This window comes from Sinohyriopsis cumingii, chromosome 6 (genome assembly GCF_028554795.1).
Source record: "Sinohyriopsis cumingii isolate HCF-2022 chromosome 6, ASM2855479v2, whole genome shotgun sequence".
In the NCBI taxonomy this organism is placed as follows: Eukaryota; Metazoa; Mollusca; class Bivalvia; order Unionida; family Unionidae; genus Sinohyriopsis; species Sinohyriopsis cumingii.
Genome location: NC_142966.1, coordinates 152657397 through 152675617, shown reverse-complemented (window position 1 = coordinate 152675617; position 18221 = coordinate 152657397). Strand labels below are relative to the sequence as shown.

At 35.4% G+C, this 18221-nt stretch overlaps 1 protein-coding gene across 2 annotated transcripts in view; it reads right to left on the bottom strand.

The window, feature by feature from the left end:
• Positions 1-555: 555 nt before the first annotated feature.
• Positions 556-18221, bottom strand: part of LOC149798283 (rho GTPase-activating protein 6-like) — a 190094-nt gene continuing 172428 nt past the window's right edge. For both annotated transcript variants that reach the window (XM_089963427.1, XM_089963426.1), the window contains 9 exons: positions 16532-16673; positions 15372-15435; positions 14872-15067; positions 14244-14299; positions 13443-13593; positions 10044-10198; positions 8989-9168; positions 6842-6939; positions 556-4512 (listed from right to left, as the gene is read on the bottom strand). In XM_089963427.1, the coding sequence (XP_089819553.1) occupies positions 3708-4512; positions 6842-6939; positions 8989-9168; positions 10044-10198; positions 13443-13593; positions 14244-14299; positions 14872-15067; positions 15372-15435; positions 16532-16673 (1847 nt within the window). In that variant the 3' untranslated portion in view covers positions 556-3707. The remainder of the gene's footprint in view (positions 4513-6841; positions 6940-8988; positions 9169-10043; positions 10199-13442; positions 13594-14243; positions 14300-14871; positions 15068-15371; positions 15436-16531; positions 16674-18221) is intronic.

The following is an 18221-nucleotide window of genomic DNA, read 5'->3' as shown; positions in this document are numbered from 1 at the left end:
CAAACATTTCGTCTGAAAATATTGATAAAAGTTTAACAAGTTTTGTTAAGTCGTGTCGACGGTCACTGTCAGGAGTCTCAAACACGCGGCGGTCCGCGGGCCGCATGTGGCCCGCAAAATGATTGGCGTCACAAGTTGTCATGAGAGATGACAAAGGTGGTGCGGCCCTTAGGCCATCGAAAGTACTCTCTTGCCGCCTTCAGGGTGGTTTGAGTTTAAGACCCCTGGTCTAAGTGGTTCTGCAAGAAGCAAGATGGTCTTTGTGGTTGGAGAGCGCTGAGATCCGCGAAGAAACAATCGACTTCGGAAAGGCTACCACTTTACTAGTACAAGTGAAGGCCTCCAATATCGAAATCAGAAACGAAAGATGGAAAGCGAACATCGACCTTTCCGGATTTCTTCTTCACAGATGCTAGCATTTGAATAATTGAATGAAATACATTTATAAACGTGTGCCAAGTACACTTTCAAAAACATAATTAGATCTAAACTAATTTCCGGGAAGATTTCGTCAACCAATTTGCAACATGAAAACATAATAATACAAGAGAGAAGTCTAGTCTTGACTTACTTTATTGCCTCTTTTTCATTAATATACGCCTTGATGAACACAAATATATAAATATTAAAGAAACAATAAAGATATGTTTATGCATGAGCAACGTAGAACATATCCATTGCCACTATTTCAGACCGATGTACAGTTAACATATACCTAAACCATGATCATTTAGCACTATAACAACAAAAAAGGAATCTTTCAGTTAGATTCCCTTTCAATACAAAAAAGCACCGATACAATATGTTTGTCAATAATCTCAAACGGTTATTCAAAATTTGAAAAACTTTGTAAGAAAAATAAAACCCCACTTAATTCAGCTTTCAGGGAGTGGGATTTTGTATAAAGTTGCTATAAATCGATTACAATGTACAAATGTAGTTTTAAAAAAACAACAACATCCAATTTTGTCATATCTTCTTGTTTGTATACAGTTTTGTATTTATCAAAATGATTTAGCTGTGGACGAAAGCAGCTTTTAAAAGGACTAAAATTTGCATCTACTTTGACTGCACCTATAAAACAGTCCAAGAAGACCATCGAATATCTTTAAGATGTAATCAATGTAGTGGACTAGTGTAAAATGTAAGTGGCACTCTCAAGCTTTCCATGACTTCGATATTTTATGTTTAAGAGTATTTTCTTTTATCGTTTTAAAAAGTCTTATAGTCAAATTACGCTAAACATGCATTTTTTTAACACATGGAATTGACGTGTCCAAAAGTACTTCATCAGTACGTGAAATCAACTTTCACTGACTTCATTTGATTTTTTTCAGAATAGCAATGAGTTGCAATATCTAAAGTTGAAAAAAGCTGTGATGAAATGTTTTGTTTCAAAACGCACTCGTTAACATTGATTACGTTTGTACAATAAATCTGAAAGTACAGATATTGCGATGTTATCATATTTCAAATAATGAATTATTCAGAAAAACGAATAATTTAGAGGAAAATAATACTGCACGATGTGACTGAGGTATCATGGTTTAGAATTATTTATTTTCTAGTAATGGCATGTGTACATTAACAATACCCGTGAAAATACTAGTGAACACTTAATTAACACGTAGGTCATAGAGCACTGGTTCTTAACCCATGGGTTGCGACCTAAAACTGTGTGTCCATGCTGTTTTGAGAGGGTCGGCAAGATCAACCCAAACAATTTAAAATTTCCTACCCATGCGTATTTTAAGCATTTGATGGGTGGCGAAGCTAACACCACAAACCTAATATAAGTCGCCGCCCATTTAGGTTAAGAACCGCTGCCATAGAGGGAGGTACGTGTGTGCTACGCAGATGAGAGAGAGAGTACTGCACGTGCTACAAGACTAAATTTGAAGTGAATAAGATAAAAGAAAGAACGACAATTATACAAATACACATTTCTAAAAGCAAGAGCGTGTTTTTTTCACAAGCGAAAAGCATATACGAGTGTACTTGGAGATTTAAAGTTATAATGGAAGCTTCTGATGGATGGATGGATATATATATATATATATATATATATATATATATATATATATATATATATATATATATATATATATATATATATATATATATATATATATATATAAGCTATATTAGAACTGTAAATAGATACATATCACAAAATGTTCCAGTTATGTTTGAAGCACTCTATTTACCTTCCAAAAAGGAATTGAATATCCAACTGAAACACTTTCTGATGACCCAAACATTTTCCACTTATATTCTAAGTCTACAATAAGATTGTCTAAAAGTAGACACTGACTCGGCAAACAAGTATAATATATGCATGACATTTTCCAATTCATCCGATATCGTTTGAAAGAAATCCAATCCACAACATTGTCATCGACTTCATTACTCTTACTTACCAATTAAAAGATATTTGTTGCTTTTATATTTGAAGAGGTTGACGACACAGTAGTTCTCTCTATGGATATTTCAACTTGAATAAAAAAGTCAATCCTGAAATTGTTTTACATTTACAACGAAATCATTGGCCTAAAAACCATAATAACAGTCATTCTCTGAGTATTTGACCTATATTTGGAAAAACTAGGACATTACCATGATTGGTAATATAACCAAGGAATGTGGACGAGGTCCAAGCAAACAGAATATTTTCACCCACCAGAAACGGACTCTGGCCCGTATATGGATTTATTTTCTGAAATTTAAAATATAAACGAGGAACCGAATCAATTTTGTCTGGTCAGAAGCTAGAGATTAACATCGCAAAAACCAGCTTAAAGTATTCGGATGGATAATTTGATTCGAAATTGGTGAATAGAATCTTGAAACAAATTGACTAAAGACGATGGAATGACATACAGTGCACTGTACAAGCTATGTATTTAACCGGTACATTTTCTTTCGTATATGTTGCTTGCAAAAACATAAAGGAAAACAATACTAGCGCTTCTTAGAAAACGAAACGTAAGTATGACTGTAATCTGCAAAAGGAACGAATGAACTGCCATTTTATAAATTAAAGCATCAATGTAAAGAAAACCTAATTGCAATACTGTTGACACTGAAACCGACATCCAATATGTCAACTTTTACAAAGTCGGGCGGATATAGTGCAGGCAATAAAACGAAACACGAAACGAAACAGACTTTTGATAATGGCTTTTTTAAAAACTGACAAAATAATATTTGTCATGTGTAATTTGAGTTGAAGACCGTTTAACATTCATACGTCATCTGTAGATGACATATTTATATACAACTTTAGCAGAAGAAGCAGTGTTCAATGAAGAAGCAGGCATAAACATTTAGAAAAACTAAACTATTGCTATACATTTTTGAGGATTTCTAAATCATCATCACAACCACTAAGTTCTACCTACACGTAAGGAGCTCATTTATTAAGAATAACAAATATCGACAAAAATATTCAAAGACCTTGATTATTTACAAATTCTTTACATAAAATCTCCTTCATTTAAAATACAAAGGATAATTAACACGAGTATGAAACAAACATGTCAATTATTTATGTTTACATAAAATATATGACAAGTGAAGATGAACTTCTAGTCTTTCTTGTTCACCGTAAATTCCTGAAAGAAGCATAAATCACTGCTCCAAACTATACATATTTAGCACTATGGAGTAATATAACGATTTTCTGTGATCTCCTAGCTTGAGTTCGTCTACACCAATGTTTCCTGATCGTATGAATCGGCGGGATTATCAGCAGCTATTGATTCCCAATGTCTCCACTTCTCCCTTTGCCATTCTGGTGAACCTACTGGAGCATTATGCTCAGTATCACTCATTGCAAGAGGTCTTTGCCTCGAGGAAGTTGTCTTTCTGGTCATGCCCGGTGACGTTGAACTTCGGTGTATGCGCGTTGAAGGTGTTCCTAATGAAGGAGGATGCAATGACGGTGTGCCTAATGACGGTGTGCTGTTCAAAAGCGACATCTGTCCGGTGCTACGCGAGGGCCTAAGTGCTTCCGATGTTTTAGAAACCGGATTTGTGTTCACATTAGGAATACTGCTTTGTCTAGAATAATATGGATTTGGAATGGCAAGATTGTCCACATAACTGGCCGAAACAGGCCGTTCATTATCATTACGCATCGAGTGAGAACGTAAGTTGACCTCTGGACTGTTTGATTTTTCCCTAGAAACAATCACTCGTGGAGTATTTAGTGGCTGGACAATCACAGGGGGACTTGGTGAATGGTCATTACGTAAGTGAAATTTAGGTCTGTCTCCAGTGACCACACTATTGTCTCTCTTGTATTTTTCAGTGTTGTTTTGATTTGCGAAAAAATTCCTCCGAGTAGTATTGGGCGTGAGCACCTCAGCACTTTTTGCCACACGGAGGGGTGGCTGTAAACTGCTGCCAAAGTTCCTGACATCAACATCACTACTAGCATAATGCGGTAATGAAGAGGTATCAGCCTCGTCGAACACACTGCTTGATGTGGTGTCGGGATCAGGTTCGATTCTGAAACGATTAATAGCAGTATGGCCTTGATTGTAAATAAAATATTTATTTCAAACGGAATTCATAGATACAAGCAATTTTTGTTATAATGTTTCCTATACTATTTTTTTTTAAAAATCATCCTTTTACTGTGTATAAATCGTATACCATTCATGACGATCAATACCTTGCAAACATTTGTTTGGATTCATGTCTTTATTTCCATAATGTAGACAAAAAAATGAACGCATATTCCTGATCAGACATCGTAACTCCTTTCAGAGCTTAAAACTTAAACTTCCACCTTAAAATCTGAAATGTCATTTTTTACCATATAATCAATCAGCAAAGTTAATGACATTAAATTTAACAAAAACATTAAAATTTACAAAAACATTGCTTTTTATCAAATAGAAGGTTTCCATCATACATGCAGACGTACTGAGCTTCTTCTTTACATTTCATTATTTTATTACAAAAACTCATTTGTTAAACATCCTTCATTTATCACAGACAACATAAATGTATCAAATGATCTCTTGTTTTAACAATAACATCTGTTTACTTTGCGTGAATAATGGCCGTCAGTTTGAAACAACAAATCATGTATTTATTTTTGCATGATTAATTTCCGTCACTTTATAACTCAAAATCATGTATTTATTTTGCAATAATATTTTCCGTCTCTAACACAAGTCATGTATTTACTTTGCATGAATATTGGCCTTCAGTTTATAACACTATGTCTGTCAGTTTGTAACACAAATTTGTCCGTTAGTTTGTAACACAAATGAATTCAAAAGATCTGAAACAAATACCAAAAATGAAGCTCACAGTCGTTTTTTTTTAAAGCGCCCTCTCATGCCTAAATCAAGGAGGTAATAAAAGTAATAACCTTTGACCACTTTAGTCATAAATTCTACCTTTCCTAAAATGTAACCATCAAACTGCTCAATAAAACTACACAACGCCATCCGATTCAAGAACTCCATACTTAACGTTTTGTAGTGAGAAATCGATCAGTAGTCCATATCTTAAGGAAGGGGTGGGCAAACTACGGCCTGCCAAAGGCTTTCATGCGGCCCGCCGAGGGTTTTCATGCGGCCTAAGAACAAGTCATCATTCGCACTGACTCTGTTTATGTTACTCTGTTTATCAAATAAATGTGCTTCTTTTGAAGTTTAAGTTGAAGTTTTCAAATATTAACAACATATTAACAACTGAAAATTAATTAGATGTTATTTAGAAAAACCTTTTGTTTTTGCTATTTCAAATATTATTTTACTTAATGAACTATGCGGCCCGCGACAAGGTGTAAATTTGTGTATGCGGCGCTTGCACTGTAAAGTTTGCCCACCTCTGTCTTAAGGCATACAGGTTCAGCACTACCTCACTATAAAGTCATTCATTATAGCACAGTTACTGTTACATATCGGGTATAGTATTGCATTCCATTTTAGTATTACTGAAAGTATATGTACCATGTACGTCATTATAGGACGGTCTCACTACAAAGCAGTATATTCTATGGCAATCATGGACATTATAATGAAAGAATACGGTATAAGAAATATAGGACTATCTCGGTTCAGGTATGTTTCAAACAAAGGCTGCTAGGCAAAGATGATCTAAGAGTTCAACCCCATGTAAGATCTCAGCCATCTATTTAAAAGTGTGCACCCAATCCCAGTCTACGTTTGTCTACTATGCTAAGTTGTACAGTTACCTTTCTTATCGTGACCTGAATCAAAATTTTAATATTAACATTATTTTGCATCCTAAAAAAATAGATGAGTTTTCTAATTTCTCAATGGTAAATATGTGGGTTCCTGTTTTAAGTTTTCGAACTTTTGCTTTGATGGAAAGTCAGCTGTTATTACTCATCACAACGATCAGGAATGGGCATGCTGCATCTTCTATCAAGATTAATCATTCACCATCTGAATAAAGTACAGTTATTTACTATAAGATGCAAACATTTATCGAAATTTTCGGACCATTCTCTTCTACTCTTCCATCAGCTATGTCGCAAATAAGCTTCACTTTATACATGTATACTGTCATTGATTAGGAATATCGCTGTCTGGCTGAAATGTGAGACACAGATATTAATTCGTCTTTCTCTAGCGTTATACGGAAAAGTCAAAGATGGTCCGATTGAATGTTACGTAGAATTATTCATCGTATGTTTATTTACTTGGAACCAAATTTGATGATCTTTTTCATCTCGTAACCAAGGTGTTGGTCTTATTGTTCCTTAATTTATATTTAGAAACTTGTTCCTTAATTTATATTTAGAAACTTGAGATTGTCCCTAGATTACGAGGAGATTATGGATAGGTGAACTCACCCATATTCACTGGACATCTTCTTGAGAATATAATCCGCTGTGTCCGGATCCGACTCCAGAAGAAGCCGTAGAACCTCATCATGTAAGCTGGCAGGGATCTGAAGCCAAAAAGATACTTATTTGTATTCCATTACTAAAACTCTTTTCAAAACCTTACTTCAGCGGTTTATTAATTCACTAAGTTCGTGTAACTCTAATACATGTATATTGCACATCTCATTGTCAGCGTCCAAGCTGATTAGCAGAGTAAACACGTTTATACAAAAAACTATCAAATTAAACATTGTGTTGTGATTCTGTTGTTGCTTTTGAGTTTAACGCCAAGTCTAAGCACAAGATAGGCTTTGCATGGCGGCCAGTATAAAAGGCAGCGGAAGAATGCGGGAAAATCCTGGTAAGAACCACCGATCCATGGATGTTATTGGCAGCTTTCTCACATACCCACACTAGGCGTGCTCGAGACTCGAACGCAAGCGGACAGATTGATCGATAAAGGCGAGCGCTTGGAACCACTCGTCCACCGGGGCCCCGTTATAATTCTAAAAATAAATGACATCAAAGCGTTAACATTTTTAATTATTTATTTATGACCATTCTGGTTGAGCAACACGTTATCCATCTTTGACACAACCCAATCTCGTTAAAATCAGAAACCAGTTGTTCAGTTTACGAGTCAATTCATAACTTTAAAAATTTTGACAGCGTTGTTGATTATTGCTGAGATAATGAGATTGTTGAGATGAAAATCTTCGTAGGCAAAAGTGAGAGACTAAGATTTATAAATACGATCATGTGTGCTTATCTACAGAAAAGCTTAAACCTGGTGGCTGAGTGGTGTAAGGCGCTCGCCTTTGCAGATCACCGACATCTCACCTGTCTGCGTGGTTTCGACTCTTGGGAACAGCCAGCGTAGATATCAGAGAAAGTTTGCCTGTAGCTTCCCGTGGGTGGGTGGTTCTTCCCTGGACTTAACCGGGTTTTTCCTCCACCAGATATACTGGCCGCCATGTGTAGCCTACAATAACAACAACTACATTCTGGAAAATAATGAAACGAGTTTCATGTCCCTCTCTACAATAACATAAGGAAGACTGAATTACGTGATCAATAAATTAGAGCACTGCAGATGTTTATAATTCTTTGTATTGAGTATCAAAGATTTCTACTCAACATATAGATAGTAATCTGGAGATTAAGATTTCTCACTGGTTTATACTAGTTTTAATTCACGAATTGATGGCAAGAAATCAAACTCGACGTTGAATATATATAATTATACAAGATTTACGTTTAAAATAATTTGCCTGTCGCATAAATTTAGCCAACTGGTTTTCTTATACAAGTTTTTAACCTTCGTGCTCCAAAAAACAATTTGTACAACCAAAATAGTGTGTTCTCTCATATTAATAAACTGGATATTCTGCTTACCTATCTCTGAAATACTAACAACCAAGTGTGAGAAGAATATCGATGTATATATATGTATATAGGTCATTTGACTCTACCCGTTTCATAATCGAATACTTATTTAGTCTCATATGTGTTATCATTTTTAAAAAGTAAAGATGGGCTGTGTTGGGGGAGCGTCTGTAAGCATTTTAAAGTGTAACGACGATTCCTTGCAATAATCTGAGTACTTGCTTTTCACAAGCAATATTTGCTTTAAATAAATAAAATAATACTTAATCTATTTTTTTATGTCTAAATGATTTGCTGAAATTCTTTTTTCTTGAACTTAGTTATTTACTTGTAGCATAAATCAGAGTGTATTTTCTTTATTATTATTATTATTATTATTATCATTATCATTATTATTATTATTATTATTATTATTATTATTATTATTATTTATTGGGGCCCCGAGTGGCCGAGTGGTCTAAAGCGCTCTTCGTTACGGATCACTGCCATCTCACCTCTGTCTGCGGCGGTTCGAGTCTAGGATTCAGCCAATGTGGGTATGTGAGAAAGCTTGCCAGTAGCTTCTCGTGGGTCGGTGGTTCTTTCCGGGATTTTCTCGGGTTCTTCCTCCACCATTAATACTGGCCGCCATGTATAGCCTATCGTGTGCTGAAAAATGGCGTTAAACCCCACAACAACAAAAAAAAATTATATTTATTATTATTTTTGTTATTATATGGGATACTCACTGTGAAAATTGATTGGAAGTTGTCGATCATATCGCGTACCACATCGATAACCTCCTTTCTCTCCTCAGCTCTGTCCATGCTTTCCACTTGGAACTCTTTGTCATGACCCTTACACTTATGCAGGACGTTAGGTCCGAACAACGTGGCAAGGTTGTGAGAGTCCATCTTGTTACCAGGCAACTGTGAAAAAATAATATACACAGCGTAAGATGAAAAACTATGAACAAGCAAAATGACCCCTTTGTCATATAAAGTGACATAGCTAAAAGTACATTAACTATTCGATAAATACACTTTTAAATTAAATCAACATTCTCGTACGCTTGATCACACTACGAAAAATGAACAAGAACCCTTTACATTATTCATTATTGACTAAAGAAGATTTAAATACGAAATATTTTGCCAATAAAATTGTACAAAATCATATATGGAAACAAGTACTTGGCCTATATATATGTATGTGTGTGTGTGTGTGAGGAACGATTTGAGAGATAATGACATAAAATACTTAAACTATAACGTTATTAGTTTTCATGTGCCTATTGACTTCTAAAATTAATCGCCTTGAGCAGAATCGTTTGCTAGAGCTCTGAAATTCTCCATTACTTCCTTGAATTTTACAATTTCCCGTACATACTTCCTCACATAGGCAAGTAAATAGTCCATTCGAGCTTTTCCGTCATCGGAAAAGCGCGTCAACAGTAATGTAGGTACCGCCATTTAGGAACTACTTAAATTACGTGAGTGACACAAAGAGGTGTCAAAAGTACAAATGCCACACGTTACAAATAGCGGGAAAGCCCCTTTATGTTACTATTTTGGATTCATGACTGAATGGTACCATCAGATCCAATTTTGAACATATATTAATCTACAGAATCAATTTCATGGGGATAATGTTTTCCGGATCGCGGGAAGGCACGTAATGTTGCGTTTGAATCAATTTCATATATATATATATATATATATATATATATATATATATACACTTAATACATAAAGGTACTCATAATGAAACACCAGACCCTTCCCATTACTAAGAGAGTACTCACTGTCTGGCCAGTATTTTCATCGGTGGCGTCGGTGGAATGTTGTTGCACTTTATACAGAAATTCCAGCAGACTCCATAGAGTGTCCCTATTGGCCACGGGAAGGAGAACCACCAGTAACCTAACGGCGTTCTCTCGAGCTTCTTTATCATAAATTCCTAAAACGTGAATATAAAGAGGATCAAGTTTAAGCTGAATGGTCTTCAAATATATCAATGATTTTTTCCAGTCACAACCATGTACTGCATCACATAAATAAAGGAGATACCCGTCGGTCATAGCTATTAGGCTATAATCAACGCATCCGAATATCGATGGTCTCCAATGAGTTGCCTAAAGACTATACGTGTTTCTGGTGATAGTCACTGGCTCTTGAAGTCTCCATCCCGTTCCTTGCGCGTCTGCTTTTGGCGTGTTTACAAAATGATTCGATGCATTCGGAGTTCCTATGACGACAGAGTTCCGATTGGATATGAAGATTACTTATTTTCCGAAATTATCTATCTACAACATGGACACGGAGAATGCCTGCATTGGATACAGGTCGATGGTAATCACTAAATATTATAATCCATATACATGTCGTAAGCTACATTTAAACCTGCATTATGAGTCGTCTTTATTAAGTAATCACCTGCCTTAAGCAGTACATTTTTGTGAGGTCTCTCACGTCCCCTCCCTTAAATAAAACCTGAAGACACAGACCCCTATTAAACTGCCACCTGTCTTCAAAGGTCATTCTTCTCCTCCCAGTGAAGACTGGTAAAAGCGGTTTGGACAGTTTTAACGAAATCTCGATGAAATTGGAATAAGAAAATCATATACATATATAGTTCTTACTAACAAGAAAGATACGAGCCAGATTTTAAACAAAATAGCCATACTTAACTAGATCTGTAAGTTAGCGAGTTCTTAGGGAATATACCGTGAAAGACCTCACGTCTAACAAAAAGAAATAGAGAGATAACTCTAAACGTTCTAATCAGACAAATTCAAATCTTATATGGGACAAAACACCTTAACAATATACAAACGCACGCCACGTTTCTTGAAAAATATCTAACATGGTTCTGGTGACATTAACCGGACAAACGTGTGTCAGATAGATGGACACAATATATAATTACAAGAGTCCCCTGAAGGGGCTAGCGCTTACAAAAGAATTTTCAGGAATTCAAGATAAGAACATTTTTTCTTTTTAATGTTGAGATAATTATATTCTTCAGCGATAACATGATTGTTAAATTAGCTGCTGTGGTACACATATTGAATGTCAGTTTGGCATCAGAGATCATTAAAAGTCGTTTGGTAGAAACCACGATGACATAATGATCATGCATTTAAGGTAATAGATACAAATAAGACTTTTAAGACAGTCTTCGTGGCATCCATATTGGATGTACGACTGGCACCAATTTCATTAAAGACTTGGTGAAAACCATATGCCATAATGATAATCCATTATTGGGGAGTGGTGAAAACAAGACCTTTAAGAGAGCTGTGGCAGCCATATTGGATGCACAACTGGCATTATTTTTATTTAGGATCAACTAGATATACAAAAATTATTCGTGAAAACCATATGTTTTTATAGTCGTCCATTTGGATAGGAGTAGAAATAACAATATTTTCAAGATATGACTTTACATTCAGGAGGAGTAGCAATGACAAAATGTTTTTAAGATGGCTTCTGTGGCGGCCATACTGGACCTCAGATTGGCACCAGTTTCGTTTAAATCCAACTGAACACCATAAAACGTTTTCTGGTGAAAATCCCGCGTCAAAATGGTATTCGGTTCAGGTAGAGCTTTGATAACAACATTTTTAAGATTTTACAGCATGTGGCCATATTGAATGTCAGACAAGCACCATTTTTAAGGAACAGCTAGACAACACAAGAAGTCTTTTAGTGAAAACACCATGTTGTTATGACCATCTGTCCAGGAGGAGCAGTGGGTTTAGAGATGGCTGCCGTGCCAGCCATATTTGACTCGAGATCAGTACTATTTTCTTTGGGACCAACCAGGCATAATAAGAAATATTTTAGTGTTGATATGGCCATCCAGTCAAGAGGAGTAGCATATTTTCAAAATCGCTGCTGTGGTGGTCATGTTTGATGTCTAAACAGCACTATTTTCATTTTGGACCAACTACACCATGGGATGAATGCGTGTGTAAAGTTTCAAGGCAATCCTCGAAGTAGTTTAGGAGGAGTACGACAACAAACCTATGCAAACAAACAGATAGACGACCGATGTCAGGGCATCTCATAAGCTCTTTTGATTGGAACTCAAAATCGGGATAACTCTTAAAATATGGATCAAACTCCATTTTTAATGGATACAGCTCTAGTCGTTACATAAAAGATTGCCAAGCTTCGTGAAGATATCTTTATGAGGTTCAGTAGAGATTAAGTAAACAAAAGTAAAATGAATGGACGGACAAGCTTACTCCAGTGTAATGAACACCCTCCCCAGCTTCGTCTGCGGGTGGTAAAATCATGGGAAAACTGCGTGCTTTATGTTCTATATGGAAAAACTCACCCATTACACTCACGTTTTGAAAAGAAAAATTAACCAGTGAGTAATATTCAATTCTATGCGAATATTGTTAGACATAAAAAATTACACACTTATAAACTCATCGTATTTTAATTTTTCTCTTTTATTATGATGGCAGATCAAAGGGAAATAATTATGTACAAAAACTGTTTCACAATAGCTCTCGACGAAGTAACAATATAAAACGTGGCGGAATAATGACATTTAATTATGGTTTCAACCTTGAAAGGATATGGCTTTGAACGAATTTTGTTGTGCTGTATAGATAATAATATTTGTATTATCTTTCAACACATCATAACTACAAGAGCACTCACTCTCGTATTTCATAATTCAATTCTTAAATTTTTCGATAAGAACTAAATGTACACTTGATGGACAATTGTACAACAGTTAATAATGCTGTACTAATAGGGATAATGTAATACTAGATATGGTATGAAATTGAGTATGTAATTTTGTAACGGAAAACTTAACAAATACATTTTATCAAACATATATGTCCATTTGTACTGTACACCGTCCATAACAGTGATTACAAACAGGGTAAATATTTTAAACGCGAGTGAGAATGTTTACACCTGTCCAAAAGTAAATGCCACCACTTCAAAATAATTTTGCTAAATTTTGAGTTCATTTTTCCGAAAGTCAATTAAAAACTTGGATAATAAGCATATTTTCGTCAATTCGTGTATTCTCAGCATATATGTAATACGACCTTTTGTATCGGACTCAAGCTTGCTAATTGTATTTTCGCCTGGAACAGTGGTTTAAATTATTTTGTTATTCTGGCGATCGCATTTGATCGTGATCATGATCCGAATACTATTGGCACACCTACCTCTTGTGGCAACTAGGGGTGAGTATAAATCCCTCGTGAATAGAGGCTCAGGGAGATCCCTAAAGTATTCTTTTAATAGCGATCCAATTTCATGTGGATTGTGGGACTCATTCAGTTTTACGTCTTTTCCCGAATCGAACTCATCCCTCAGCTGTAAATATAGATAAAACAGTGAAATAAATGGTCCAAAGCAAAACTGATGAATGTGTAAATATCTTGATAGACTGGTTATTTAAAATGTTACTTGAGTGAAATTACATAGTCTTAAAGCTTATAACGAAAGTGAGCTAGAACCAAGCATTCTTAATTAAAATAAACAAGAAAAGAAAAAGCTACGAATAAAGTGCTGAAAACGCATAGTCAGACTGTTTATATTTTTGTGGCCTCGGTAGTTAAGCTTATATCTTTTGTAACGCGAAGAATGAAATAACCTTTTATAACATCACTACATGCATTTGATTTATGCAACATAAGAATGGTACTGTGTGATAAACACCGGCATGGTATTTATGCAACATAAGAATGGTACTGTGTGATAAACACCGGCATGGTATTTATGCAACATAAGAATGGTACTGTGTGATAAACACCGGCATGGTATTTATGCAACATAAGAATGGTACTGTGTGATAAACACCGGCATGGTATTTATGCAACATAAGAATGGTACTGTGTGATAAACACCGGCATGGTATTTCAAAATAACAACCCGAACAACATGTCAATATTTGTATTTTACACGTGCAGGTTAAAGACTTTTTGTTCTGGTTTATGACAATTAATGAACGGAGAATGTCTCACCTGTTTCGTTTTCTTCTTTGATGAACCTACTCGAAATATTCCAAGTACCCTTAAGCCTGAAATAAAATACAGTAATTCATAAAATAAATCAGATAATTGAAAATTTTGTCATTGCTTAAAACCAATATTCTATGTATATTTTAGGTCATATTACGCAAATAGTCAATCCAGTTCTTAAAAGAGAGGGGCCCCGAGTGGCCGAGTGGTCTAAAGCGCTCTCCGTTACGGATCACTGCCATCTCACCTCTGTCTGCGTAGGTTCGAGTCTCGGATTCGGCCAATGTGGGTATGTGAGAAAGCTTACCAGTAGCTTCTAGAGGGTCGGTGGTTCTTCCATGGGATTTCCCGGGTTCTTCCTCCACCAATAATACTGGCCGCCATGTATAGCCTATCTTGTGCTGTAAAATGGCGTTAAACCCTACAACAACAACAAAATCTTAAAAGAGACAAAAACTGAGAACTTAAATTATGTTTTTTCTTTCGTAAAAAGAGACTTACACCTATATTTTGTATGAATCATTTAGATGAATATTAGGCTAATATATTTTAAAAAGCGAATACATGAAAGGTCATTATTTTAAGTCACTGTACATTTATGAAAAACGGACGATATTCGAACATTTCTTACCGTATGTTTCGATGTGCTTGATGCAGACTTGGACTATATGTGGCACTTTCGGCGAGTCGGTATTGTACTGAGGTAAAAAGTCCTGTTGCAGCGACCCCTTTCGGGAGGTTGATAAAGACAACGCATCAATAAGACTAGAAGAATTCGTGTTACGGCTACACTCCGAGTCCGATATTGAATCTGTGCTGGCAGTGCGCTGTATAAATAAATTGTAAAAAATATATTTACATACATACATACATTCACCCACCCACGCACGCACGCATCCATCCATACATACATACGCACACACGCACGCACACAGACAGTTAGACAGACATTAAAAAAAATGTGTTTGACTACAAATAAGCATGCTGTTTGCTTTTTACTTGAACATTTTTAAAGATATATATCAAATGTAATTTTTGTATATAAAAAAGAAGTTATATGAAATGAGATATTTGAATATGTATATTTAATTTTATGACGCGATAGGGAGGGTGATGTATTGTTAGTCTTACCATACGACCATCTTTCGGACTTGGGCTTTCATCCAGTGAATCGTGCGACGAACTGCTGGATTTCCTGTAATATGGAATAAATATGCATTGTACATCCTAATGATATACACAGAAACTTGTACAAAATGGAGTCTTTATACATGCACAGATAGCCGCGAAAAAGAACGGGACTCAAATACAAAACATTTTGTTTTCGAATGTACAGCTGATGTAACTGTTTACATCTGTAATGTGAAGAATACAAAATTAAACAACATTTCACTCAAAACCTTTCGTTTTTCGGGTTTCCTGCAGATACGACTATTTAAATTTGTAGTGGGGAAAAAAATACAGCTGTTGTGATTGTTTACATTTTTAATGGAAAGATGACAGCCGATACGACTGTTTACATTTGTAATGGAAACAATACAGCCGATACGACTGTTTACATGTATATCCAAATGAATACAGTTCATGTGATTGTTTAGCTCTGTAACTGAAAGAAAAATACAGCTTATAGAACTGTTTACATTTGTAATGGAAAGAATACAGCTTTTGTAATGGAAAGAATACAGCCAATGAAACCGCAGACAGTTGAAATAGAATGAATAGAAAACTAACTGTATTCTTTATAATTTAAGAGAAATCTCTGACCGTGGCAAAGAAGCAGAGAGAAGCGATTCTCGACTACACTCAACGCGTTTAAAAACCGGTGTAATTGATTCACCCTGGTTTTAAGTATCAACAAAATTGTTTACATCATTTTTCTTCTTCTTTTATAACATGGGTACGAGAGAAAGCCTGCCAGTAGCTTCTCGTGGGTCGGTGGTTCTTCCCGTGGTTTTCCATGGTTCTTCCTCCACGAGTTATACTGGCCGCTACGTATAGCCTATCTTGTGCTGAAAAATGGCGTTAAACCCATACAACAATAACAACAACAACAACAGTCTATAAGAATATGACCCTGTTGAATCGGATCTACTGTCTATGAGTATAAGTCCCTTTTGAACGGGGTCTGCTGTCTATGAGCACTAAACCCTGTTGAATGAGATATACTATATAAGTCCATGTTGAACGGGGTCTACCATCTTTGAGAACAAGTCCCTGTAGAAAGGGGTCTATGTATGAGCACGATTCCAAAAATGAGAGAGAAAATATAATTATCATTATTATCCTCTTACCTCGGCTCTTGCACTAAAATTAATTCTTCGCCATCTTTTCTTTCCTTGAGGGGCCCAGAACTGCGCTTTCGCTGAAGTTCTATGTCATTGGCAATGCATTTGGACAAAGGGATTCCAAATACTAACCCTGCCGGCTGTAAATCTATAAACGAAGGAAATTCGTTTACAATATGCACTTATCGTTACCTAACAGTTTACTGAACATAAACTATTCACTGATGTAAATGATTTTAACGAAAAGTATATCACAGGAGTAATGGAAGCACGCAAATGTGACTCCAATACTAGCGTCAGTAATTTCTAATAATGAAGTTGCAATACTTCTTTTCTTATGGAGACTCCATGGTAAACTTTAAATCTCAAACGGATCCTCAATTTTTCTGATGAATATATTTATCATTTCCAACTGCCTGTTTGTTTGTCTGTCTCTACTTCTTTCATCGGCTGTATTTATATTTTATATTATACATCTTTATGCATTATTCAAGTTGTGCGCCCATATGTAGGGGTGTTTACACACGAAGGCACGAACGTACGTAGTTATGTATGTATGTATGTATGTATGTATGTATGTATGTATGTATGTATGTATGCATGCATGTATGTATGTATGAATATATGTATGTATGTATGTATGTATGTATGTATGAATGAATGAATGAATGGTGTATGTATGTATGTATGTATGTATGTATGTATGTATGTATGTATAACAGGGTGGATCAATCAGTCGATCTGTCTGTCTATCTTTCTAATTGTCTCATCACTTGTGAGGTCCTGCCGTTGTCGATGTTCCCTTTCTAGGCAACTGCTAACTTTAGTTTAATCTGGTATCGGTGTTATTATTGCCTTTAACATAGCAACAGATCTGAACAAAAGTTATTTTCTCAAGTTAATAATGACCATGTTCAATGATTTTATACTACAAACTACTTATTAGTTCTATAATTATTACAACCTAAGGGTTATATGATATAAATTTTGTAAATATTTCGGGGAACATAAGTAACATTTCGAACTCATCCAAATTCCAGACATGCTGTTCTTAAAATATCGTGATACGGATCGGACATAAATTCCACTAACACAGTTAGAGTGCTACGTTTTAATTGTGCTATAATTTTGTTCAAAATGAATAATAGGTACATCCTACAATATAGCACGATATGATTTTACATGTCTTCAATAACCACTAATTGAATATAACAGGCATTAATAAGGTGAACACGTGGAATAACCCGAGGTTAATTAGACGAGTTTATGCCAGATATTTACATCACCTCAGAGCACAAACTTCGTCACCAAAATAGACTATCCTTACATAGATTATGAATTACATTGTTATTTATTTTTCCCTACCTAATTTGCTGCCCACCAACATATTTTTACTAATTTTGGCAACTTCTACCACTTCAAACAATAGATATACTTCTTGGTAAGTACTTAAATGAACTTAGTCAAAGATAAAGAAAAATAACAATGGCTAGTACAATGGTATCGTCTTTATCTCCATGAAATGCACGGGGGCGGGAGGGAGCATACTTATCTTTCACAAAGCAGGTGCAGTTTTCAAAAGTGTCATTCAGTATGTTTTTATATATGTTAGTAATAAGGACATTAACGACTGATAATTAAACACATTATATAAATAAAGGGTAAAATCGGTGAAAATTGTGACCTTCATTTGTAT